We start from the raw sequence: 27,671 nt of genomic DNA on the forward strand, positions 1-27,671 counted from the left end.
GAAATATCTACTATTTCTATGGATTTGCAGCAAGTAGTGTATGTCCCTACACTTACTCATTCTGAAATGTGTTAACTTCGTCAGTTAAGCTGTTTTAACTTCTGCACCAGCTTAGGTGACACCCAGACTCCCTATGTGTGTGTTTATGGCATGAAGGTACTGTTAATAGTTAATAAAATAGCTTCATGTCTTATAAGTGTTATCAATCTTGTTGTTATAGAACAAAAAGAACTACATTTGTTTAGTGCTAACTGAATAGGACAAAATAAAAACAGAGTAATAATGTATTTTTACCTATTTCTGATTTTCCTTGGAGTTTTTGAAGTTATTTAGCGTAATTTTCTTGTTAGCAGTCAAGGCTATTTACAGTGAAACAGATAGTTTGCTCTTGTTGAGCAGCATGAAATAGTAATGAAGTCATTTGTCCCAGCAGATCTTGAAAAAGTGATTATATCAGCAAAAATATAAAGAATTTCAAAGTTGTACATATGGAAGCAATTTGTTGCAGAATTCTTAATTTTAATTAACAAAATGAACATAAAAAATGCCCCCTGGTACTGAGTAGATGTGAGATATCCTAGAGAAAATGTAATGAAAACAATTTTCAGTGATATAGAAGACCGGAAAGAATTTCATGTTTGAAAAAAGGGAAGACACAGAGGTATACACAGAAATTTGGAATACCTGTCCTGAAATGTCAAAATAGTATCACTGCTGGAAAGAAGAAAGATCTGTTGTCAGTGTTGGACTACCTTCCTGAAGAAGTCAAGTCATTCTGCATTGAACTGTCAGGAATAATGGTGAAAAGTGTTCATATTCATATTGTTTAATGTCAGTTTTGTATTGATAAAGACATTTTGTTTTATTATTGTTTGAAAAATATGTTTTTGCAAGACCAGTGACATAACATTTTCATGTTTCATATTGTTTAACACCAGTTTTTTTATTGATGAAGACATTTTAGTTATATTATCATCTGACAGACATGTAGCAACCAGATCATTATGACCACCTCCCTAATAGCCAGTACGTCCACCTTTGGCGTGGATAACAGTCTCAACGCATCGTGGCATGGGAGTAGTGAGGCCTTGGTAGGTCGCTAGAGGGAGTTGGTACCACATCTGCATACATGTCACCTAACTCCAGTAAATTCCGGGGAGGGGTTGCGGCAATGAGCTCTGACGCCAAATTCAGTCACATCCCAGATGTGTTTGATCGGGTTCAATTCCAGGAGTTTGGGGGCCAGCACCTCAGTTGGAACTTGTCACTGTGTTCCTGGCCCTGTGACATGGTGCATTATCTTGTTGAAAAATTCCACTGGCATTGAGAAACATGATTGTCGTGAAGGATTGTATGTGTCTGCAACCAGTGTATGAGACTATTTGGCCGCCATGGTACCTTGCACAAGCCCCATTTGACTCATGGATGCCCACATAAATGTTCCCCAGAGCATAATAGAGCCACCATCAACTTATCACCATCCTGCAATACAGGTGTCAGGGAGCTGTTCCCCTGTAACTGTGACCTCAGTTGCCTGAGACTGCAGTCGTGTATGTGAGTTGCGCTTGCGTGAGTGCAACTTTCCTTTTCACAATATTGTTATTAACACACAGTATTGTTTATAATAGAACAGCAATGTTTTCTCATGTAACACCTTTGAGAATTATGCTCTTCAATTAGAAATTGCTTACTTAACCCTGCTTAAGTGGATGTTGCTGGCTTGTATTTCAGTCTTTCGGTCGTACATCTTGAATCATCAACTGTATATAAAGGCTGCTCATGGGGCCCACTACCTTGTCATTACAAGTTCTTCAGCTGGAATACTATCATAGTAAGAAGAGTTACTGCTTGTTGGTGACCGAGCGAGGTGACGCAGTGGTTTGCACACTGGACTCGCATTTGGGAGGAAGATGGTTCAAACTCATGTCTGGCGATCCTGATTTAGGCTTATCGTGATTTCCCTAAATCGCTTCAGGCAAATGCTGGGATGGTTTGTTTGTAAGGGCACAGCCGACTTCCTTCTCCATTCTTCCGTAAACTGATGGGATTGATGACCTCCTTGTTTGGTCCCTTCCCACAATCAACCAACAAACTGCTTGTCATTTATCCAGTAATGTTTCTGATCGCTTTGGCAATTGACTTGGTAAAAATAATGTGTGTTGGTGGTGATGGTGAAGGAGCATGCAATACCTATCTAACTAAGTCTAAAGGATGTCTTTTAAATCGTCCTTTTTTTCCCTATGTTTACAACTACTGTTAGAAGAATACATAAAATTTAGTATGTAGTGATTTGAATTTATGATCTTCTGTCTCATTGCTACTGCCGTCAGTTAGTTGATTATACTTGGTCATACCAACTTTATTTTTTACAATAGACTGGAGTGGCGGTAAGTATTTGGATCAAGAAGGGAGGTGTGCCAGGGTAATCCATGCAGTTGTGTAAACCGCTGTGCCAAGGTGGCTTAATGGCAAATTTACTTGCCTAATAAGCAGGAGACCTGGGATCAAGTCCCAGCCTTGGTACAGATTTTTACTCGCAGCTTCAATCTATATACATAAAAATGATACCTGTATGGACCAGTAAAGCCTCTGACATTGTATCATTTCACTTTACTTTTTGTTTTGTGGTTAGTAATAATGTCTGCAAAGTACTACTTCAGTGTGACTTCATGGTGTGATTTAATTACTATTGCCTCTGTGTGAACTCACCAGATTGTAGTGGCCAACAGTGTGTGGGAAAATTAGCAGGACTATTAATTTCAAAACTAACACTTTCATGTTTGTCATGTGAGAAGCATAAATCTTTATTTAAACCTAAAAAGAAGATTAAAGGAGGATACAGTAAACAAGTAAAAAAAAATATCGATGTTACAAAATGTATAATGTTCTAAAAGTGGACTTTAGATGAAAGTTCTTGATGATGATGTGTTTCTGGAAGTGACATTTTTAACCTTAGTTACTCCATCTGTCACCATTCATTCTGTTAGTGGCCATGAAAACGTAACTTGTCAAATGACGGCTGTGGTTTACCAAATTGCATTTACTTTTTGTTGTGGATACAAAGGCCAGTTGAAAGTTAGTGACTGAGGTTGTGGCATACGTAAGAGGTGAAACAGTATTTATCTGGATGGAACCTGCGTAGCTAGCAATACAGAACTGAAATGTCTACAAGTATCATGTGGTGACAATGTCAGAATAAAATGCTGTATATAAGCAGGCATCAGCATGCAGAAGAGTTGCTCCCTTAACAGAAATGTGATGAGTGTACTGCTCCTTGTTCTTATACTATCAATAGCACACTAGTGGAAGAAATGTTCTTTGATACCTCCATCCGAGACTAATGCCGACATCAGTAACATACATTCCAAAAAAGCTGTGAAGGGGAGCTTCAGCAACTTGTTGATGCCTTGTTGTTACTGATAATACAAGACACTCTCACCAGGTAACACCAAAAGTATACTTGATGTTGGTTTGAAAATTGATTTTCAAATATTCTTTAGTATTCAGACAGGTGTTTCCTGGGAACCCGAGAACATTTCAAAATTACTCCAGGAAAGCATAATGTCACACAGTGTGGAAATTATTGTCTGTAGTCATGAAAGATGGTGAATTTCCGTGTTCAGCAGGTAATATGATGTCTATTTCTTAGGCTGCTGTGTAGTTGGTAATTCCTCCAGTGTGTAGTAATTGCTGGAGAATATTACTTGTAAAGATTCCTGGCAGGACTGCCTGGGTGGAACAGTTAATCAGAGCTGATGTCACATTAATGGCTTTTACTTGATGTCTGACCAAAAAGAACAGTTAATGTTTTGTGATTCTCTCTTTTATTATTTGTACCAGAACCGCTTGACGAAGTATTTAAAGGACCAGATATCATTCAGGAGAAAATATGGGTAATTTCTGAAAGTAGGTTCCAGAACAGGTAGATTAGGCCGAGATCATACAACAAAAAACTAAATGTCAGATTGCACTGCACCTAAATATTTATTTAGAGTATAAAGTTCATTCTTAATTTTCATAAATTTCAAGTTTGAACTGTAAGAATGTGGTGTTGGTGGTGTGGAGGACACAGTGACTCCTTGGAAGACCTCTTTGAGATTTGGAAAGTAGTTCAGATAATTATCATGATCGTCATGTCTTTGTCTGTAGTGTGTGTGTGTGTGTGTGTGTGTGTGTGTGTGTGTGTGTGTGTGTTTTCCCTCATAGATTACACCTTATTAAGTACAAGTGAAGAACTATTTTTAGTTGGTAAATTCGGATTTCTGGTGAATGTTACAGGCTGAATCCGGTTATGGCAGTGAGAACAACTTGAAACGTCATGGTAGTGCCGTATCGCTGACTTCAAACACTTTATCAACAGCTTCTACATCAAGTTTCAAGAAGGGTAGAGGTACAGCTTCAGAGATCAATTTGCTTTACAGCTCTTAATCTACTGTAGTTCTGTGTGTGTACAGCTCCACCTGTTATGAACCATGGACCTTGCTGACTTGGGGTGACTTGAGTGGAGCAGTACAGATAGCCATATTGTAAGTGCAGCCACATTGATTCTTGAAGAGAGCCTTTTCAGTAGTTGCAGGGGCAACCATCTAAATGACTGACTGAACTGCCCTTGTAGCACTAGCCAACACAGCTTTGCTGTATTGGTGTTGCAAGCAGCTGAAAGAAAACAGAAACTACAACCACAGTTGTTCCTGAAGGAATGCAGCTCTTATGTGTGGTTAAATGATGATAGCGTTCTCTTGGGTAAAATATTCTGGAGGTAAAATAGTCATGCATTCGAAACTCAAGGCAGGGGATAACTTAGGAGGACACTGTCATCAGGGAAAACAAAACTCATTCTACGAGTTGGAGTGTAGAATGTTAAGTCCCTTAATTGGATAGAGAGGTTACAGAATTTAAGAAGGAAAATGGGTAGGTTGAAGTTAAATATAGGGAAAATTAGTGAAGTTTGGTGGCAGGGTAAAGAGGACTTCTGGCCTGTTGATTATAGGGTTGTAAGTGTGAAGTTGACTAAGGATAATGCAGGAGTAGGTATAATAATGAAAAAGAAAATAGAAATGTGAATAAGCTAGACATGATGCCAGCACCCATCATAGTAGTATTAGTTTATTGTATGGCAGATAGCTCCACAGATGATGAAGATATTGAAAAAATGTATGATGAGAGAAAAGAAATTATTCAGTTTTGTGAATGAAAATTTAAAGGAAAAGGAGGAGAAGGAAAAATTGTAGGAGAATACAGACAGACGAAAGGGGGGGGGGGGGGGGGGGAATGAAAGTATTAGTAGTCTGGAAGAATTTTGCACAGAACTTAACTTAATCTTTGCTAATGCTTGGTTTAAGACTCAAGAAACAAAGTTGTATACGTGCAAGAGGCTTCAGGAAACTAAGGTTTCACATTAAATGTGTAATGGTAAAGCAGAGATCTTGGAACCAGATTTTAAACTCTAAGACATTTCCAGGGGCAGGTACGAACTGTGAGCATAATTTATTGGTTATGAACTGTAACTTAAAACATAAGAAATTGCAAAATGTTAGGAAATTACAGAGATGGGACATGGATAATTTGATGTACGTAAATCTGACCTGGTGGACAGAGTTAGTAGGAGTATGTGGCTGTTTGCTTATGATGGTGTAGTTTAGGGAAGATGTCATCATTGAGTGACTGTAGGAGGATACAAGATGACTAAGACAAACTCCATAGTTGGTGTGATGAATGGCAGCTAGCTCTAAAAGTAGACAAATGTAAGTTAATGCAGATGAATAGGAAAAACAAATCTATAATGTTAAGAGTACAGCATCAGTAGCATGCCGCTTGACACAGTCTCGTGGATTAAATATTTAGGTGTAACATTGCAAAGCAATATGAAATGGAATGACCATGTAAGGATTGTTGTAGGGAAGGAGAATGGTTGACTATATTTTATTGGAAGAATTTTAAGGAACTGCATATAGGACACTAGGGCACCCCATTGTTGAGTACTGTTAAGAGTATTTGGGATTTGCACCAGGTCGGATTAAAGGAAGACATTGAAGCAGTTCAGAGGCAGGCTGCTAGGTTTGTTACCGGTAGTTTCGAACAACATGCAAGTATTACAGAGATGCTATGGGAACTCAAATGGAAATCATTGGAGGGAAGGCACCTTTTTTTTCCCACAGGTATTGCTATTGAGAAACTCTAGAGAACTGGCATTTGATGCTGATTGCAGAACGGTTCTACTGCTGCCATCATACATTTCACATAAGGATCATGAAGATAAGATAGGAGAGATTAGAGCTCGTATGGAGGCATATAGACTGTTGTTTCTTTCTCTCTGTTTGCAAGTGGAACAGAAAAGGAAATTACTGTTAGAGTCACAAGTTTCCTTTCACCATGCACCCCACAGTGGCTTGCAGAATATGTATGTAGCTGCAAATGGAAGAACAAGACATTGTTGAGAGTTGCAGAGGGATCATTAGCTAACAAATAGACTGCAACAGGGGAAGCGAATACAGTAAAAGATGAAAGGAGAAAATACAAAAGTGCAGCAGATGAGGCAGGTGAAAGTGAATACAGGTGCCTAATAGACGAGATTGGCAGAAATTGCAAAATGGGTAAGTAGCAAATGTCAGAGACAAATGAAAGGCTGTTGAAGAATGTGTAACATAGCCTATATAGGAAGAGGAAAGGGGCCTATGGAGAAAAGACAAGCAACTGTATGTTTAATAAAAGCTGGCAAGTGCTAAATAGAGAAGGGAGTATGCACTGAGGTGACAAAAGTCATGGGGTACCTCCTAATACCATGTCGGACTTCCATTTGTCGGGCGTAGTGCCGCATCTCGACATGGCATGGACTCAACAAGCCATTGGAAGTTTCCTGCTGCCTCTATATCCATCCATAATTGTGAAAGAGTTTCAAGTACAGGATTTTGTGCACAAACTGAGCTCTCGATTATGTCCCATAAATGTGTGTGGAATTCATGTCGGGCAGTCTGGCGTGACGATATGATGCGCTCGAATTGTCCAGAATGTCCTTCAGATCAGTTGTGAACAATTGTGGTCCAGTGATAGAGCATGTGGTAATCCATAAGCATCAACAAGCAAGTTGCCCAGTGTGGCATCAACTGGAAAGACTTGCAACTTGGCGACCAAACATCCCCAGGTGGGGACTCGTGGCCGTTAATGCCATATGATTATCTCATTTTTCATCCATAAAAATTTCATTGCTGAACATTTGCAAGTGGTCTCCAAGTAGCTGAACATAACCATTTTCCATCAGTGATTGGTTCAGTTGGACCAGAGGAACCAGTCCTTTTCATCGGCTTGCACAGTGCCTTATTGACAACCTGGGTCTATGGTCTCATGGGGTATGTGCTACACTCAAACCGTATGATCAGCTCTCATCAACTGAAATTGGGACTCAGCTGATGAGGCCACAATTTTCCAGTAATCTAGGGTCCAACTGAAATGGTCACGAGCACAGGTGAGCCACTGGAAGTGATGCTGTGCTGTCAGCAGAGGCACTCAAATTGGTCATCTGATGCCATTGCCCATTAACATCAATTTTCGTTGCACTGTCGTAACAGATTGCTTGTCTGTTAGAACTGACAACTCTACACAAACACCACTGCTTTCAGTCATTAAGTGAAGGCCATCGGTCGCTGTGTTGTTTGTGATGAGAGGTAATGCCTGAACTTTGGTATAACTGGCACACGCTTGACATTGTGTGGATGTCGGAATATTGAATTCCCCAAAGATTTCTGAAGTAGAATGTCCTATGTGTCAGCTCGAAGTACTATTCCACCTTCAAAGCCTGTTAATTCCCTTAGTGCAGCCATAATCATGTTGGAAATCTTTTTACATAAGTCACCTGAGTGCAAATGACAGGTCTGCCAATGCACTGCCGTTTTATAACTTGTGTATTACTGCCGCCATCTGTATATTTGCATGCCGCTATCCCATGACTTTGTCACTTCAGTGTATATATGGACTCTACAAGGGAAATGAACAAGTAGATAATATTGTTGAAAGGGAAGTGGAAGCGTGTGAAAGTGAGACAGGCGATATGGTACTGCGAGAAGAATTTGCAGAGCACTGGAAGATCTAAGTTGAAACAAAGGCCCTGGAGTAGTCAACATCCCCTCAGAAATATTGAGATCCTTAGGACAGTCAGCCATGTCATAACTATTTCACCTGGTGTGCAAGATGTATGAGAAAGGCAAAATACCTTAGAGTCATTCCATGTCAAAGTTAAAAGGTGTCAACCTGACCCTCTTCGATTTTCATAAAATTTGTTGTGTTCCTTGCACATGACAAGAAAATGGCAAATACCAAATTACAGAATTTTAGCACAAGTAAGATGAGACTAGTGGCCACTCAAAAGTTCTAAAAAGAGTGGAAAATTTGACAAACGCTGCTGACAAATATGACTGTAACTTCTGTTGTAATAAAGATAGAAACCTTCCTCTTCATAATATTGTTGCATTACGTCCCGGATTTTCCATTGTTTAGTATGTGCAACAATGTGTTGCATTAATGCAAAATAAATTGTTTTCAGACTCCAACATTATGACACCGAAAAACATGTTTATTGTTATAAAGGTGGTGTTACAACATAGCATAGTAAGTTACTACAGTCAACAGACCAGTAGCAAGCATTTATAATATGTAAGATCACGCAGTACGACATCTGACCTTCAATGATGTGAAACATAATAATACTCATCCCAGCCGAACACCTGCTTGGAAGGTACAGTAAACAGATTCAGATCTATAAGAATGTCCTTGTCCATAGTTAAGGCATCATGTTTCTCAGGGTATACATATGAAGGTGAAAGTGAAGGCCCACAAGAATGTAAGAAGCTACTTGAAACCTTTTTGGTATCTTCATTAACATTCAAAACACTTCTAAGTGGTACTAATGGCCTTTGTAGTCTGGTTCCTTCAACCCCCACAAACCAACAACTTTTAAGCCAGTAGTGACGTTCATACATGCATACAACAAACCCTGTGATATCACTGAGATATTAGTTTTGTTGGGTCCTAGTTAGAGATTTATTTCTGATATCTAGCAAACTGGAGAAAACTTTCATTTGGGTATTGTAGTGGCCAGCAGGAACTAGTATTGTTACTGTCAGTTGTAGGCTTAAACTAAATTATGTTCTTTTAAAATTTTTAAGGACAGTAGGCTATCCTCGCACAAAACAATCTTTCTCTAATTTCATTGTACAATTACATGAAAAATAGGGTAGTTTCACAATTTTTACAAAACTACATTTTCTTAAGTTAGTGGTGTCAGTGTTTTGGATACGTAATTTAATTCGTAGGAAATCAACGTTTGTGTTTCACAGTTCAGACAAAGAATACATCAGCCTCATTCAGTATGTTGAAGAGCCTATTCCGGCAGCCATTGAGGGAACAGGATACAACCAATTGCAGATTGTGGTACACATCGGAGCAAATAATGCCTGTTGTCTGGGCTCCAGAGTCATTCTTTGTCATTCCAGCAACTGGCAGAGAAGGTTGAGAAGACCAGCCTTGTGCTTGGAGTTTCAACGAAGCTCACAATTTGCAGCATTGTCCCCATAACTGATTGTGGCCGTTTGGTTCTGAGTCGAGTGGATGGACTGAACCAGAGACTTCAAAAGTTTTGCGACAAGCTAGGTTGTGACTTCTGGACTTGTGATAGTGTTGAGAACCGTAGGTTCCCCTAAATAAGTCAGGTGTGCACTACATATCAGAGGCTGCTACTCAGGTAGCTGACTGTGTGTGGGGTGCACACAAGTTTTTTTTTTTTAGATTAGGCGACTCGGTCCAGTCCAGATAACGGTAGCTGTAAGAAACCCAGGAGTGTGACTGTGAGATCAAAAGAAATGCCTCCCATAGGTGAGAGTATTAAAATCCTAATGGTAAACTGCCAAAGATTCGCTACAAAACCCCCGAGTTTGAAGTGCTCATGAAGAGCAGCGAAGCTCACATAATACTAGGTACAGAAAACTGGTTGAAACCTAAAATTGATAGCAGTGAGATTTTTGAGAAAAGTTTAAGTTTATATTGAAAATGGGAAATGGAGATGGCGTATTCGTCACATTAGACAAGTAACTCAATTCCACTGAGATAGAAACTGAAGCCCTATGTGAGATTGTTTGGGGAAGACCCAATATCAGGGGTGGTCATAAAATGATAGTTGGATCCTTCTATCGCACACCAGACTCGTCTCCTGAGGCAAGTGCTCTACCATCTGAGCTACCAAAGCACGACTCACGCCCGGTCCTCACAGCTTTACTTCTGACAGTATCTCGTCTCCTACCTTCCAAACTTTACAGAAGCTCTCCTGCGAACCTTGCAGAACTAGCACTCCTGAAAGAAAGGATACTGCGGAGACATGGCTTAGCCACAGCCTGGGGGATGTTTCCAGAATGAGATTTTCACTCTGCAGCGGAGTGTGCGCTGATATGAAACTTCCTGGCCGATTAAAACTGTGTGCCTGACCGAGACTTGAACTCGCGACCTTTGCCTTTCGCGGCCAAGTGCTCTACCATCTGAGCTACCGAAGCACGACTCACGCCAGGTCCTCACAGCTTTACTTCTGCCAGTATCTCATCTCCTACCTTCCAAACTTTACAGAAGCTCTCCTTTGGAAGGTATGAGACGAGATACTGGCAGAAGAAAAGCTGTGAGGACCGGGCGTGAGTCGTGCTTCGGTAGCTCAGATGGTAGAGCACTTGCCCGCGAAAGGCAAAGGTCCCGAGTTCGAGTCTCGGTCGGGCACACAGTTTTAATCTGCCAGGAAGTTTCAATATGTAACTTGTGGGTACATGCAATTGTGTCAATTTGTGCAAACCATTCTTGAAGCAGAGCTGCTTCTTCATCATACTCGCTGTTCGTTGTGTAATGTAAGTGACACACTACTATGTTCTTGGAGCACCATTCAAGCAGTAGTCTGGGTGTCATTAACTGAGAGTTGTAGTTGCACTGCAGACTGGCATGGGCAGCACGTCTCTTGATAATACTAGTTGTACCATCACATGGTTCTTTGGCATGTGATGCAGCAAAGAACTGCCACTCCACAGAGATATAAAAGTCGGCCTGATGAAAAGTTATGTTGGCAAAATTGTTGATTCTTATACTGGGCTGCAGCACATCAGAGTAGTGCACATATTTGGGTGTCCTATGGAAATGGGATCTCATGAAGCTAACCAAGTGAGGCTGAAAAAGATAATCACCCACTGTGTATTGTCTAAAGCATTCTGATATTAAAACAAAGGAAATGTGATCTGTTGCACAGTTTTCTGGATGTCTATAATAAACAACAAATGGGTGAATGGTGGCCTGCGCATTGTTCAAATGAAACCCCTGCACCTCCTCCTGCAGGACAAGTGCATAATTTTCTGCAAAATCACGTATTATAATGTATTCATTGTCACCAAGTCTCTCTTTCAGATGTTGTAGAAATTCAGACTATTGGATGGCTCTGAAGGAATGCAACAGAAACTTTTTTTAATTTGTCTACAAGGTTTTCCAAGAAGTCTTCCACAGATTATACACAAGTCTTGGTGAGTTGTTCTATCTGTAGATGCCCACAGTTTATATGCTATTTCATCAATTCCATCTTCATCAAACGACTCTTGCAGGTGTGTCATGTTAGAATGTGTACCTGTGCAGTTATTGCTGTGAACATATAATATTTTGACTGTGAAGGTTTACAAATGATCAGAGCAAGACAGTTTAGGTGCTAAGTTTACTGTCTGTTTCATGTGTCAACTCTTTTAATCTGGACCTTCCAAAATGATTTCACATTTTGGTGAATACTGCAAACACACACACACACACACACACACACACACACACACACACACACAGTGAGTACCAGTTGCACCAGCCAAAACATAGTTCTTGGGTCACAATTGACAGAATTTCGATAACTGTGTTTTCAATTCTAGGTGTTCACCTTTGTGCCTGATACAGTTCATGCAGGTTTCCCAACATTAGCCATTTTTGTTTATGAATCCTGGAACCATTTTCCTTGACAGAAACAAAATCCTTCTTCCAAGGCAAAAAGCAGCTTATATTGTCTCTGTTGTAGCATTTTGTGACACCGTTCACAATTTCTTCACTTAAGACACGTGTAGATATTGGATTGGGGGTTGCTAAGATACCACAATCTTTGACAAATTGTTTTGCTTTTCTCACTAAATAGTTAGAGGCTCCAATTTCGTTTTCAATCCTTTTAATGCTTCAACTTTTTGGAAGGAGGTCAAAATTTGGATCTTCTCACTGCTTGTGGTGCTGGTACCTAATTTGTCTTTCAATTGGATTATCATTTCAGATTCAAAATTTGTTTCATAATCTGCAATTTCTTCCACACTAGGTACTTATACCTCAGACACTTGCTTGGACTTTTTCTGCACATACGTTTTTTCTCCCAGTCTCTTCTTTTTCTCAGGGGACTCACCAAGAAATAAGAAACTATCATTTAATGCATCTAAAGCAATTTTTGTGGCTACAGATGTGTCTGACTCATCTGAGGAGCTATGCAGGTTTTTGATTTACACTTGTTCCAATGTAGTTGGGTCAGCCACAAGCCCTTATCCCAGAGTTAATTTCTTCTACATTTATCACAATCTTTGTAGTCTGTCGTTGCTCCACCGATCGTATCAACCATCCACATTTACACTTTATGTGGAGTTTTCTTGTATCTGATGTGTCCATCCTCCCTGAATGGATTACAACAAAACATGATCTTTGTAAACTCCATTTTCAAGTTACATTTGTATAATTTCAACACACAACACCTTTTGCAGCTACTATCTGTTTACAAAGGGTGTTCAAGAATAGATTTGTATAATTTCAACACACAACACCTGTTGCGGCCACTATCTGTGTACAAAGGGTGTTCAAAAAGTTTTGCACAGTCTATTTTTTTTATTTTTTGCAGGAAGAGAATGAAATTTTTTGTGAACATACTTGGAACATTGAGCTATAAGTCTGTATATAAAAGTATTTCCTCTTCAAGACCAGCAATGATTCTGCCACATCAGTACACAGGAAGTTGCCCCCTGTTCATGGGGAGGACACATTGAATCGCAGCAGTATGCAGCGGTGGTTACCTAGGTTTAAAGAAGGTGATTTCTCTCTACTGGACAATCAACAATTAGGTAGACCATCGACGGCAGTGAGTGATGTAAATAAGAAGACCATTGATCAAATCATTCAAAATTACAGATGTGTGATGACACAACAGGTTGCTGAAATGACTCGTTTGTCATTGTGTAGTGTGGTATCACTGGTACAGTCACTAGGGTACAGAAAAATCTGTGCACATTAGGTGCCTAGATTATTGACAAGAGAAATGAAAACGATGAGGAAGAATGTGTGCAAGGGTCTCATGAAGACCTTTACTGAAGAGTGGAAACAGTTTTTTGACTGTGTCATTACGCAGGCCGAAACATGGTTGTTTTTGTCCGAACGTGAGAGCAAAACCCAATCCATGGAGTGGCGTCATCAGGGTTCCCCTGGGAAGAAGAAACCAAGACTTTCACGAACAGTGGGACGAAAGGTGATGGCCTCCTTCTTCTGGGATCAGTGTGGTGTAATTTTCATTGACTTTTTGGAACCTGGCTCCACAATCAACAGGGGCCATTAGTGTTTGTCATTGGACAAGCTGCAACGTGCCATCAAGACCCACAGACCACAGCTTCAGGGTCAGCTCATCAGACTACACCATGACAATGCCAAGCCCCATACAGCCCTTATGACTCAGGAGGAAATCGGGAAAATGGTTTGGAAAATTGTTTCTCATCCTCCCTACACTCCGGACTTGGCTCCGTCCGATTTTTACCTCTTTGGTCGTCTGAAGGCCCACCTGCGTGGTAAAACATTTGATAGTGAGAAAGACCTTATTTCCTGTGTCAAGTGATGGTGTAAAAGTCAATCCCCAGAATTTTACCAAAGTGCATTCACATCACGGAAAGAGCGTTGGGCCAGGTGTGTCATAGCTGATGGAGGCTACATTGAGTAGGCCCAATGTGTAGCTAAATGTTCCAAGGATGTTCACAAAAAATTTCATTCTCCTCCTGCAAAAAATAAAAAACAAAATTAGAGATGACTGTGGAAATCTTTTGTACATGTAGCAGCCACACTACCATCTAATATTTGATAGCTTGATATTGGCCTGCCTACGTTATTACCTTACTATGCCTTGTTTTATAACACCACCTTTTTAACAGTAAACATGTTTTTTGGTGCTTTGTTTCATACCGTTGGAGTCTGAATACCATTTATTTTGCATTAATGCAATACTTTGCTGTACATATTAACTTATAGCTCCTAATTCTATTGTCAAATGGTTCAAATGGCTCTGAGCACTATGAGACATCTTCTGAGGTCATCAGTCCCCTAGAACTTAGAACTACTTAAACCTAACTAACCTAAGGACGTCACACACATCCATGCCCGAGGCAGGATTCAAACCTGCGACTATAGCGGTCGCGCGGTTCCAGACTGAAGCACCTAGAACTGCTCGGCCACAACGGCCGGCTCTATTGATTTTTCGCAATGTTGTATAATGTAACACGAAGAAACAAATATTTTTTTGTCAATTTCAAAGCTGACATATCCTGAGATGTTCAGGGTCAGAGGTCAAGGTCACTGTCCATAATTGTCCTCTTCGAATCCAACAAAATTGTGTATCTTTGAAAAGCTTGTTTCAAGACCTTTCCAAAATTACGTGGTTTGTTCTATCTCTACTAGAACAGAGGCTACAGCCATTTTTGTCAGCAGTGTTTGTCAAATTCTCTGCACATATTTAGAACTTCAAATGGCTATTACTCTTGTCTTACACGTGCTAAAATTCAATAATTTGATATTTGTCGTTCTTTTGTCATGTGCAATGAACACACACAAATTTATGAAAATCAAAGAGGGTCAGGTTGAAAATGGATTTTTGTGTGTTGATTTGACATTGAATATCTTCTTCAGACTTCAAGAATGTAATAATTGCAATTATAAAGAAAGCAGGTGCTGACAGGTGTGAATATTTGTGAACTATCAGTTCGATAAGTGATGATTGCAAAATACTGTCATAAATTATTGTCAGACAATCTAAACTCAGGTTGGGATATCAGCAATTGTAGGAAAAGGATAAATTGCTGCTCACTATAAAGATGACATGGTTTAGTTAGACAGGCACAGCAGAAGGACTGTTAATACATGTAACTTTTGGCCAAATTCTTCTTCGGGAAAGAAAACAGACTCATTCATACAGGCAAGCACACCTCGCGCACACAAGACAGCTATCTCCAGCAGCTTGGACCGGTCTGAACTGCCAGTTGTGTTCTTAGTTTGTTTTTCTAAAAACCAAACAAGAGAGCGATACAAAAATTGGACATGTGACGGTAGTAAGGGCGGTACCCAAACCAGGCTGAACAGCTTCGTGTGCTATCATATACACTGTGAGAACAACTGGCAGTAATTGTATGTGGTGGGGCACTGTAATTTGTGCACTTATGAGCCTGATTGGCTATGCTAATTACCCAGAAATGCTGCAGTGTGTCTTTTTTTTTTTTTTTTTCCCACCGCAGTCTACCCTGCAACACCCTTGCAAACTTTTCAGATTTTTTCTGACCATCCTGTATACTTTGTGCAGAAACCAGATTGCAGTTATAAGAATTGAAGGACGTGAAAGGGAAGGAGTAGGTAAGAAGGGAGTGAGTGAGACATGGTCATAGCATATCCCCAGTCTTATTAAATCTGTGCATTGTGCAAGCAGTAAATGAAACCAAGGAGAAATTTAGAAAAGAAATTAAAATTGAGGGAGAAGCAATAAAAATTTTGAGATTTGCTGATGAGATTGTAATTATGTCAAACAGCTAAGGTTTAGAAGAACTGTTGAATGGACTGGATAGTGTGGAGGTTATAAGATGAACATCATCGATGTAATGGAATGTAATTGAATCAAATCAGGAAATAAGACACTAAAAGTAATACATGAATTTTGCTATTTGGGCAGCAAAATAACAGATGATAGTTGAAGTAGAGAGGTTATAAAATGCAGACTGGCTATAATGAGGGGAAAAATTTATGAAAAATAGGGATTTGTCGACATTGAATATAAATATAAGTATTGGGAAGTCTTTCCTGAAGGTATCAGTCGACAATGTAGACTTGTATGGAAGTGAAATGTGATGATAAGCAGTTCTGGCAAGAAGAGAATATAATCTTTGTAAATGTGGTGCAACAGAAGAAAGCTAAAGATTAGCTGGGTAGAATGCGTAAAACTAATGGAAAGATATTGAATCAAATTGGGGAGAAAATAAACTCATGATACAATGTGACTGAAAGAAGGGATTGGTTCATAGGATACATTCTGAGGAACTAAGGAATTGTTAAAATGATAATGGAAGGAAGTGTGAGTGGTAAAATCATAGGACACCAAAGTTTGAATATTGTAAACAGGTACGAATGGATGTAGGTTACAGTAGTTAGGCAGAGTTGAAGTATTAGTGTGAAGGGCATCAAATTAGTCTTTGGACTGAAGACAACAATTTGTGTAATGATTGCACAAAATAATGGCAACTTTTCTAGGAAGAAAAAATATTATTAATTTATGAGGTGTCGAAGTATGAAACCAGAATTTCCCTATAGATGGTGCTAGCAATCAGTGTAGGGACCATGAGACCATGTCTGCAGCGCCATCTGCTTCCTGTAACGGCTGATGATGAATGTCAGCACAAAGTAACCCAAGTTCCTTGCATTGGTATCTGTCTCAAACCTGTAAACATGTTGAGTTTTGGGCCCAGGAACTACAATTTCTGGACAGCATTGGTTTTCTGTTATCATTTGAAGAAAACTGCTGCAGAATCGTATTGAATGCTTGTCGAAGCTTGCAGAGAACATGCTTCTGGGAAAACACAGTGTTTTGATAGTTCAAAAAATTCAAAAGTGGTGATTTTGACGAGGGAAATGACAAGCACGGGAAACTTCCGAAAAAGTTCGAAGACAACAAATTGCAGGCCTTATTGGATGAAGATGATACACAAACTCAACAGGAACTCACAGAACAGTTGAATGTGATGCAGAAAGCTGTTTCTCTTCGCTGTGGGAAAGGTCCAGAAAGTGGGGGAAATGGGTTCCACATGAACTGAATGAAAGACAGCAAACAAATTGTAAGACCAGATGCGAAATGCTGCTTTCCAGATATGAAAGAAAGTCGTTTCACCATCAAATATTGATAGGTGATGAAAGACCCAACTCACTTTGGAAAGAAGAAGGGTGTCTTCTATTATGAGCTGCTAAAACCTGGTGGAACCGTTAACACTGATCGCTACCAACAGCAAATGATCAATTTAAATTGAGCGTTATGTGAAAAATGACCAGAATATGGAAAAAGGCAACACAAAGTCATATTGCTCCATGAAAACACCCCATCACACACAGCAAAATGGGTCAGGGAAAATGATGGAGCATTCAGTTGGGAAATACTGAGGCATGCGGCTTATTCTCCAGACTTGGCTCCATCTGATTATCATCTATTTGCATCACTGGGACACACTCTCGCTGAACAGTGCTTCAGTTTGTATGAAAATGGCTCACCAACTGGTCTGCTTCAAAAGAAGAATCCCTCCCCCCTCCCCATATATAAATAGCAGTGGAGATTATTTTGAATAAAATATTGTTTATCAGTTCAAACAAAAGACGTCTTAACTATTGCAATCAAATAATTCTGCACCTGGTACTTAGTGCTCTCTGAACATTATGTGAACAACATTTCCTTTCTGACAGATCTGTGATGTAGTTTTTCATTGCACAGTTACATAATTTGTTGACACAACGTCTAGATTTTGAGCAACGATTTTCATTTACTTTTTTGTGTCTACTTTGCTTAATAGTCAGTATCTTTTCGTGGCTTAACACATACTATTATAACTGTGGTAGCTGATCACTATATGTACAGAGTTGAGCTGCTTATTTGTGACTTTGTAAATAAATGCACAACTCTTCTAGACTGGGAAAGTCTTCCATTCTACAACAGTTAAAACTATAGGTAGCTGTTATTTGTAGTTAAAACAACTGTGACACTGACTAGTTGTTATTGCAGTGATAGAGTCTCAGAAGTCTTGAAACTATTTTGAAATGTTTGGAAGAATTGTCCTTTTTTTTTCAGTCCTGTATGTTGATATCTATAAAACACTTTGTCCGAGTGATTTATTTTATTTGATAATAATAGCAACAAGATAAAAAGTGGGCAAATATTTCTTCTCGTCATTTATAAGATATCGCATCATATGAGAAATAATTGTAGAATGTGTTAAAATATTTATGAAATTTATATAGCCTAAATGCAAAAATCTGTGAAAAGTGGAGGGGCTGTAGTCTTGCCTAATGATGACAGCAGTGTTAAACTGTACGTCACGCATCTCTAGATGTGTTTTATGCTCTGTGAGTACAGTGGTAAAATGTAGAGATGTGAGTTGTTTGCCGTCAGAGCTGCTACTAAAACATATTGTGGCAATATAAAGATAAAAATTCTGAATTCTGTTTCTCAGAATTAGCAGAATGCAGAGCTGAAAAACAGTTAAAGTATTTGGTTTAAATCGTCTACATCTACATGGATACTCTGCAGATCAAACTTAAAGTGCCTGGCAGAGGGTTCATTGAACCACTTTCACAATAGTTCATTATTCCAATCTCGAACAGCGTGCGAAAAAAATGGACACCTATATCTTTCCGTGTGATGTTTATGGTTTCTCCCTATGTAGGTCAGCGTCAACAATATATTTTCGCATTTAGAGGAGAAAGTTGGTAATTTAGTGAGAATATTATACTGCAATGAAAAAGCCTTCGTTTTAATGGTGTCCACCCCAAATCCTGTATCACTTCAGTGACTCTCTCTCCCCTATTTCGTGGTAATGCAAAATCTGCTGCTCTTCTCTGAACTTTCTTGATGTACTGTATAATCCTATCTGGTAAGGATCCCAGACCGCACAGCAGTACTCCCAAAGAGGGTGGACAAGTGAAGTGTAGGTAGTGTATTTAGTAGATCTTTTACATTTTCTAAGTGTTCTGCCAATGAAACGCAGTCTTTGGTTAGCCTTCCCCACAATATTTTTTGTGTTTTCTGTGTGTTCTTTCCAATTTAAATTGTTCGTAATTGTGATTCCTAGGTAATTTATCATTTAGGATTAGTTGCCAATTTTCGTAACATTCAGCTATCTTTTTTAAATCATTTTACAATTTGTTTTGATCCTCTGGCAAGTTTTCTAGATAATAGATGACAGCATCATCTGCAAACAACCTAAGGCGTCTGCTCAGATTCTCTCCTAAATTGTTTATATAGATTATGAACAACAGAGGGCCTGTAACACTACCTCGGGGAATGCCAGAACAGTTCTGTTTTACTCAATGACTTCCATCAATTAGTATGACCTGTGACCTCTCTTACAGAAAATCATGAATCCAGTCACATAAATAATATGATATTTCGTAAGTACGGAATTTCACTAAAAGCCGCTTGTGTGGTACAGTGTCAAAAGCCTTTTGGAAATCTAGAAATGCGGAATCGACTTGAAATCCCTTGTCAGTAGCACTCAACACATTGTGTGTGTAAAGAGTTTGTTGTGTTTAACAAGAACAATGTTTTCTAAATCCATATTGACAGTGTGCCAGTAAACCATTCTCTTCGTGAATGTTCGAACACAGTATATGTTCCAAAATCCTGTTGCATATCGACGTTAATGGTATAGGCCTGTAATTTAGTGGATTACTCCTACTACCTTTCTTGAATATTGGTGTGACCTGAGCAACTTTCCAGTGTTTAGGTATGGATCTTTCGTAGAGTGAACGGTTGTATATGATTGTTAAGTACAGAGCTATTGCATCAGCATACTCAGAAAGTTGACAGTCTGGGCCAGAAGACTTGCTTTCACTAAGTGATTTATTAAGTTGCTTCACTACTCCGAGGATATCTACTACTAAGTTACTCATGTTGTCAGCTGTTCTTGATTCGAATTCTGGAATATCCACTTCATCATGGTGAAGGAATCTTGAAAGTCTGTGTTTAGTAACTCTGCTTTCACAGCACTGTCATCGATAGTATTTCCATTGCTATTATGCAGAACAGGCATTGACTATGTCTTGCCGCTAACATACTTTACATACGACAAGAATCTCTTTGGATTTTCTGCCAGGTTTCGAGACAGTTTTGTTGTGGAAACTGTTATAAACATTTCACATTGATGTCTGTGCTAAATTTAGAGCTTCGGTAAAAGATCACCAATCTTGGAGATTTTGTGTTTGTTTAAATTTGGCATGCTGCTTTTTTTCCGCAACAGTGTTTTGAACAATTTTGTGTACAAGAGGTATCAGCGCTGTCGCTTGTTGATTTATTTGCTGTCGATACTGTTTCTTTGAATTCAAGCATCTGGTGTACACGTTGTTAATGTGGAAGGAGTGGAGATTGTCTTGCAGGAAGACATTAGGTGAACTTTTATGTGGTTTTTTTTTGGGAAAGGTACATTTTTCGTCAATTTTTTTGGTGATATGGGGATTACAATATTCAGTATCGCTATGACAACTCTGTGTTCACTAATCCATGTATCCGTTTTCATGGTCATTATTGGATCAGGATTAGATGTTGTTAAGTGCTTAAGTGTGTTTTCACAACCATTTACTATTGGGGCGGACTCGTGAACTAATTGCTCGAAATAATTTTCAGAGAATGCGTTTAGCACAATTTCGGATGATGTTTTCTGTGTACTTCTGGACTTAAACTTTTATTTTCGCCAACACATTGAGGATAAATTAAAGTCACCACCAACTATAATTGTATGTGTCGGGTACGTTTTTGAAATTGGGCACAAGTTTTCTTTGAACCTTTCAGCAATTGTATCATCTGTGTTGGGAGGTTGGTAAAAGAATCCAGTTATTATTTTATTCTGGTTGCCAAGAATGACCTCTGCCCACACTACCTCACAGAAACTATCAGCTTCATTTTCACTTCAAGATAAACTACTTCTAACAGCATTAGACATGCCACCGCCAACTATGTCAGCCTATCCTTTCGGAACACCATTAGGTTCTTTTCAAAAATTTTGGCTGAACTTATCTTGAGCTTTAGCCAGCTTCCAGTGCATATAACAATTTGAGCATCAGTGCTTTCTATTAGCGCTTGGACCTCTGGTACTCTCCAACACAGGTGCGACAATTTCCAATTGTTACACCTATGGTTCCTGTATCTACGTTCTTCCTATGTTCGTCCTGCACCCTTTGAGACCGAGGACCTTTTTGTATTTCCCCGAGACCCTTGAACCTAAAAAACACTGCACTATCCATGCCACACAGCACCTGCTACCCATGTAGCTGCCTCCTGCGTATAATGGACTCCTGACCTATTCAGCGGAACTCGAAACCCAACCACCCTATGGCGCAAGTTGGGGGTGCACATGTTCAGGGGATAACTGGTCAAATGAAATACAGAATATGCAGCATAGCTGCTTGCACTTTCAGACCTCTCAACTCAACTCGTAGACTCTGTGTATAGTTGTGGATGTTGTCTCATAATCTTACAAATAATATATTGGACACAGCAGTAGGGCTGCCAGTATTCATGGTATGTGTAAATGCATAATTACTGAAGTGGATATCTCTCTCAGGTTGTACATGGGTGATATGTAATTTCGAGAATACCTGATTCCTCGCGAATAATGATGTTTCAGAAGCTTGTCATGTAATGCGGTGACCTACAGTTACCTGTAAACATAATCTAATGGTAAGAAATGCATGTAACTTGCTGACATTCCCACGTTTTTGTCTTCTTTTGAGTAAAACTAAATCTCTATTAACTGCAAAAATGTTGAATAATAGTTGCCATTGGTAAACTGTGCACACATACTAAGTCATGTGAAATGGTAGCCTCTGATGACGGAGTTTGTGTATGAGAAAGGGGTTACTGAGCTGGGGGTCAATGGATACACCAGTCTTTCAGAACTGTAACTCTGGGGGTGCCACTATAGCTGTCATTGTCAGACATATCAGCCCAACATTGTTTATCTCAGAGCCTAAGGATCTCGGCTCACCTGTCCAGTGCATGTCATTGTCACACGAAAGCAATGAATCATGGTAATAAGAAGTATGTATAGTTCTTGAGTCCCAAAAAGTGTTTGAATTAGTTACACACCAGTATTTATTAACAGACAAAATTTTTCGAGTGGAAGAGAATCATCGACAGGTGTAGAAGTAACTTCAGGCATGCCACAGGCAAGTGTGTAGAAACATTTGTTGTCTATGTCATATACACTCCTGGAAATGGAAAAAAGAACACATTGACACCGGTGTGTCAGACCCACCATACTTGCTCCGGACACTGCGAGAGGGCTGTACAAGCAATGATCACACGCACGGCACAGTGGACACACCAGGAACCGCGGTGTTGGCCGTCGAATGGCGCTAGCTGCGCAGCATTTGTGCACCGCCGCCGTCAGTGTCAGCCAGTTTGCCGTGGCATACGGAGCTCCATTGCAGTCTTTAACACTGGTAGCATGCAAAATTGTTGAGGCTTTCGTGGCCACTTGTTGACAAACTGCCTATTGGCTTCTGTCTCGGGTTCTTCGGCCGACGTTCATCTAATGATTTTTCTGACGTTTCGCCAGCACGAGTGGCTGGCATTGTCAAAGCTTCACCCTCCATTGCCGGTGGTGAACTGGAGCCGAGCTCGCGGGCGCAGACTATATGTACCTGGCGCGCCAACGTCCGAGGGCTTCTCCGCGGTCATTTCCGGTGCGGTTCTCCTCTTGCTACCTGCGACGGTCGTTCGCTGCAGTACGGGAAGCCAGGATCCGTTGACCTTAAGGCTTTCCTCTTTCTTGTTCAAACTGTTCGCGTGTTTTTGTATTTCTACAGCTTCTCTGAACAAGCGCGTGTGATAGTGGTTCTCTACAGCCAGAACTTCCGTGTCGGCGAATTTTATTACGTGGTCGGTCTCATTCAGTGCGTGTTCTGCCACGGCCGATTTCTCCACCTGCCCCAACCTGCAATGTCGCTTATGCTCCTTGATCCTGGTGTTAATGGATCGTCCAGTCATCCCGACATAAACTTTTCCGCATGTGCATGGTATGCGGTATATTCCCGACATTGAAAGTGGGTCTCTTTTCTCCTTCGCCGATCTAAGACACTCTTTGATCTTCCTTGTCGGTTTGAAGATCGTCTTTACGCCATGTTTGCGCAATATACGGCCGATTCTGTCCGTCACTCTGGGAATGTATGGCAGAAAGGCCGTACCCGGGTACGGCCTTTCTGCCATACATTCCCAGAGTGACGGACAGAATCGGCCGTATATTGCGCAAACATGGCGTAAAGACGATCTTCAAACCGACAAGGAAGATCAAAGAGTGTCTTAGATCGGCGAAGGAGAAAAGAGACCCACTTTCAATGTCGGGAATATACCGCATACCATGCACATGCGGAAAAGTTTATGTCGGGATGACTGGACGATCCATTAACACCAGGATCAAGGAGCATAAGCGACATTGCAGGTTGGGGCAGGTGGAGAAATCGGCCGTGGCAGAACACGCACTGAATGAGACCGACCACGTAATAAAATTCGCCGACACGGAAGTTCTGGCTGTAGAGAACCACTATCACACGCGCTTGTTCAGAGAAGCTGTAGAAATACAAAAACACGCGAACAGTTTGAACAAGAAAGAGGAAAGCCTTAAGGTCAACGGATCCTGGCTTCCCGTACTGCAGCGAACGACCGTCGCAGGTAGCAAGAGGAGAACCGCACCGGAAATGACCGCGGAGAAGCCCTCGGACGTTGGCGCGCCAGGTACATATAGTCTGCGCCCGCGAGCTCGGCTCCAGTTCACCACCGGCAATGGAGGGTGAAGCTTTGACAATGCCAGCCACTCGTGCTGGCGAAACGTCAGAAAAATCATTAGATGAACGTCGGCCGAAGAACCCGAGACAGAAGCCAATAGGCAGTTTGTCACTGGTAGCATGCCGCGACAGCGTGGACGTGAACCGTATGTGCAGTTGACGGACTTTGAGCGAGGGCGTATAGTGGGCATGCGGGAGGCCGGGTGGACGTACCGCCGAATTGCTCAACACGTGGGGCGTGAGGTCTCCACAGTACATCGATGTTGTCGCCAGTGGTCGGCGGAAGGTGCACATGCCCGTCGACCTGGGACCGGACCGCAGCGACGCACGGATGCACGCCAAGACCGTAGGATCCTACGCAGTGCCGTAGGGGACCGCACCGCCACTTCCCAGCAAATTAGGGACACTGTTGCTCCTGGGGTATCGACGAGGACCATTCGCAACCGTCTCCATGAAGCTGGGCTACGGTCCCGCACACCGTTAGGCCGTCTTCCGCTCACGCCCCAACATCGTGCAGCCCGCCTCCAGTGGTGTCGCGACAGGCGTGAGTGGAGGGACGAATGGAGACGTGTCGTCTTCAGCGATGAGAGTCGCTTCTGCCGTGGTGCCAATGATGGTCGTATGCGTGTTTGGCGCCGTGCAGGTGAGCGCCACAATCAGGACTGCATACAACCGAGGCACACAGGGCCAACACCCGGCATCATGGTGTGGGGAGCGATCTCCTACACTGGCCGTACACCACTGGTGATCGTCGAGGGGACACTGAATAGTGCACAGTACATCCAAACCATCATCGAACCCATCGTTCTACCATTCCTAGACCGGCAAGGGAACTTGCTGTTCCAACAGGACAATGCACGTCCGCATGTATCCCGTGCCACCCAACGTGCTCTAGAAGGTGTAAGTCAACTACCCTGGCCAGCAAGATCTCCGGATCTGTCCCCCATTGAGCATGTTTGGGACTGGATGAAGCGTCGTCTCACGCGGTCTGCACGTCCAGCACGAACGCTGGTCCAACTGAGGCGCCAGGTGGAAATGGCATGGCAAGCCGTTCCACAGGACTACATCCAGCATCTCTACGATCGTCTCCATGGGAGAATAGCAGCCTGCATTGCTGCGAAAGGTGGATATACACTGTACTAGTGCCGACATTGTGCATGCTCTGTTGCCTGTGTCTATGTGCCTGTGGTTCTGTCAGTGTGATCATGTGATGTATCTGACCCCAGGAATGTGTCAATAAAGTTTCCCCTTCCTGGGACAATGAATTCACGGTGTTCTTATTTCAATTTCCAGGAGTGTATTAATAACTTGACACACAATGTTAAGAGTAACCTCAGTCTTTTTGCAGACGATACAGTTCTCTGTACTGAAGAACTATGTGAAGGAAGCTAAACAATCTAATACGATGTCAAAGTGCTGCAAATATTGCTAACTTGCTTTTTATCCACTTCACCAAATGCAGAAAAGTAGTATCCCATGACTTTAGTATCAGTGAGTCATGATTGAAATCAGTTAAGTCTTACAAATACCAGGGTGTAAGAATATGAAATGAAATGAAATGATCACATAGCCTCTGTCATAGGTTAGATAGATGTCAGACTTTGGTTCATTGGCAGGGTAGTGGGAAAATGCAGCCAGACTGTAAAGGAGGCTGCTTACAAAATGCTTGTGTGTCACATTTTACAGTATTGCTCAAATGTGTGGGATCCACATCAGATGAATATACAAAGAATGCCTGCACAAATATTCACAGTTTTCTTCAACTTGCAGGGAAATGTCACAGAAATGCTGGAAAAATCTGAATTGGCAGACAGCTTGAGACATCCTTTGCAGTCTCGTCCCATTGATATTGGGCTCCTAAACAGGATCAGTCATGAAAGTGATGCAAAAATTGTTCTGAAGCCATTACATCACCTGTGAGATTATTGAACTAATCTTCACCAACCGTGAACATCTATTGCGAAGAGGATTAGTAAAATTTTCTAAGAGCCTTCTGTAGCAGAAACAGTAGTTTGGGTTGCAGAAACCTGGTATCATCCTAGAAACAGCTTTCTGGTGATCACTAGACGTCCGAACAATCTTTAAAGTCACTCTTCTGGTGCAGTCTTCATGTGCGGTTTAGTCACTCTCAAGCTTGAAAAGTAATCACATTTAAGCCTAAGAGAACTGTGATTTGGAATTATTTCAGCAAAATTGTGTTTGAGAAAAGGAGGTACCACTACTTCTTTTAAAGAACATTTAAGTTCTTCACACAACAGTTTGTCATTCCGTAGATACCAGGAGAAAAAAAAGAAAAAAAAAAAAAGGGAATAAGTAACAACAATATGGAAAAAATAGAATACTACTCAACACATGGAGGAATAACAGATAGGCAGAATGAAATAGAATGCTAGAACTGTTCAGCTTTTGGATTACATTCATGAAAAAATGAACACACATTCACACAAGTACAAGTTACACATACATGGGCACTATCATCTCCAGGCACTATGGCCCGATTTGGGATGAGGATTTAATTTGAATTGTGCATGAAGGATTTAGTCTGAATTGCGCACGAGGCTGAAATCTTTCTAGTGTGAAATCACTTGCAACTATTCGGAAAAATGAAGATGATGCCATGAAACAAAGGGGGTCAAGATCATGCCTACTCATTTCCCATACTTGATGTCCCAATTGTACCTCGTTGCTGTCTTTGTTCATTAAATGTACGTTTCTTGCAGTTTGCACTGTTTCTGTCTTACCTCCAGTTGTTTATGTTCTGCCAAGTTTTTGTTTCTTGCTCCCCGTGCTGTGACCTTTGCCGCCCATTATAGTTTTCTTTATTACTATTTATATTTCCGTCACCATGCATTTCCTTTTGCCATTTCTGCCTACAAGTCTTAAAAAACATGTCCATCCTTTCTGTGTTCTAAGAAGCTATCTGTGTCTTTATTTAGTGCATTATTCAAGTCCCACTTAATATTGTCAGGCAGTCTACCTTTTAGAATAGAAAAGATTGTTAATGCATGTAAGGGTCTCTCTAAATGCATTAGCTTTTCAATTTTTTCCATACAGAATGCTCTCATGCTTTGTGTGTCTGGTCATTATGGTGAACCATTCAAAATCTCATTTTGGCTCCTACATGCTTTGCTTCTCCTCAATATCTATGCAGAAATCCCTTTCTAAAATCCTCATAGTCTCTAAAATTGCCACTATTCCAATTCGCCCATGATAAAGCTTACCAAATCTAATAAAAATTTCACTAAGACCTTGTAAGAAATCTAAAGTATGCAAATTCCCAGCTCTATTGAAACTTCTCATTCCTGAGTTGCTAGTAACAGGCATCTTAGCAGCATAGTTGACTACTCTTTCTTGCTTCAGTTTAAAAATTTCGTCTCCATACAGCTTATTTTTTGTGTTACATTAGCCCCCCCCCCCCCCTATGTTTTATTTTAAGCTAACACTCCTGTATTTACTCCGATTGATTCAGCTTCACTTGTTTAATGGATTTTACTATTTCTAGTTGAGCCACATCTACACTAATTAAACTCGGTCAATACGATTCTTTTACATTATGTTCAAGCTTCTCTTCCAGTATGTAATAAATATTCAGCTTCCATCTTGCTATCTATTGTATCAATCTTGTCCCCAACTTCACAATTCAATCTTATGCATTTGCTTGAATTACTTTCAGCTCATTTTCGATGTCAGTTAATCAATTATTCCACATAATTTCCTGGATGCTTACCTGGATGCTATTGTTAAATTCAGCTCCCTGTTCTTTAATGCTCTGCATAATTTCAACCATGTGGCTATTTACTGTAGCTTCCAGTATTCAACTT

General features: G+C 40.7%; 1 protein-coding gene across 1 annotated transcript in view; it reads left to right on the forward strand.

The window, feature by feature from the left end:
* Positions 1 to 27,671, forward strand: part of LOC126262730 (ceramide transfer protein) — a 217,025-nt gene that overhangs the window by 61,941 nt on the left and 127,413 nt on the right. Inside the window, exon 3 of the mRNA XM_049959533.1 lies at positions 4,279 to 4,390. Within this exon, the coding sequence (XP_049815490.1) occupies positions 4,279 to 4,390 (112 nt within the window). The remainder of the gene's footprint in view (positions 1 to 4,278; positions 4,391 to 27,671) is intronic.

This window comes from Schistocerca nitens, chromosome 6 (genome assembly GCF_023898315.1).
Source record: "Schistocerca nitens isolate TAMUIC-IGC-003100 chromosome 6, iqSchNite1.1, whole genome shotgun sequence".
NCBI lineage: Eukaryota > Metazoa > Arthropoda > Insecta > Orthoptera > Acrididae > Schistocerca > Schistocerca nitens.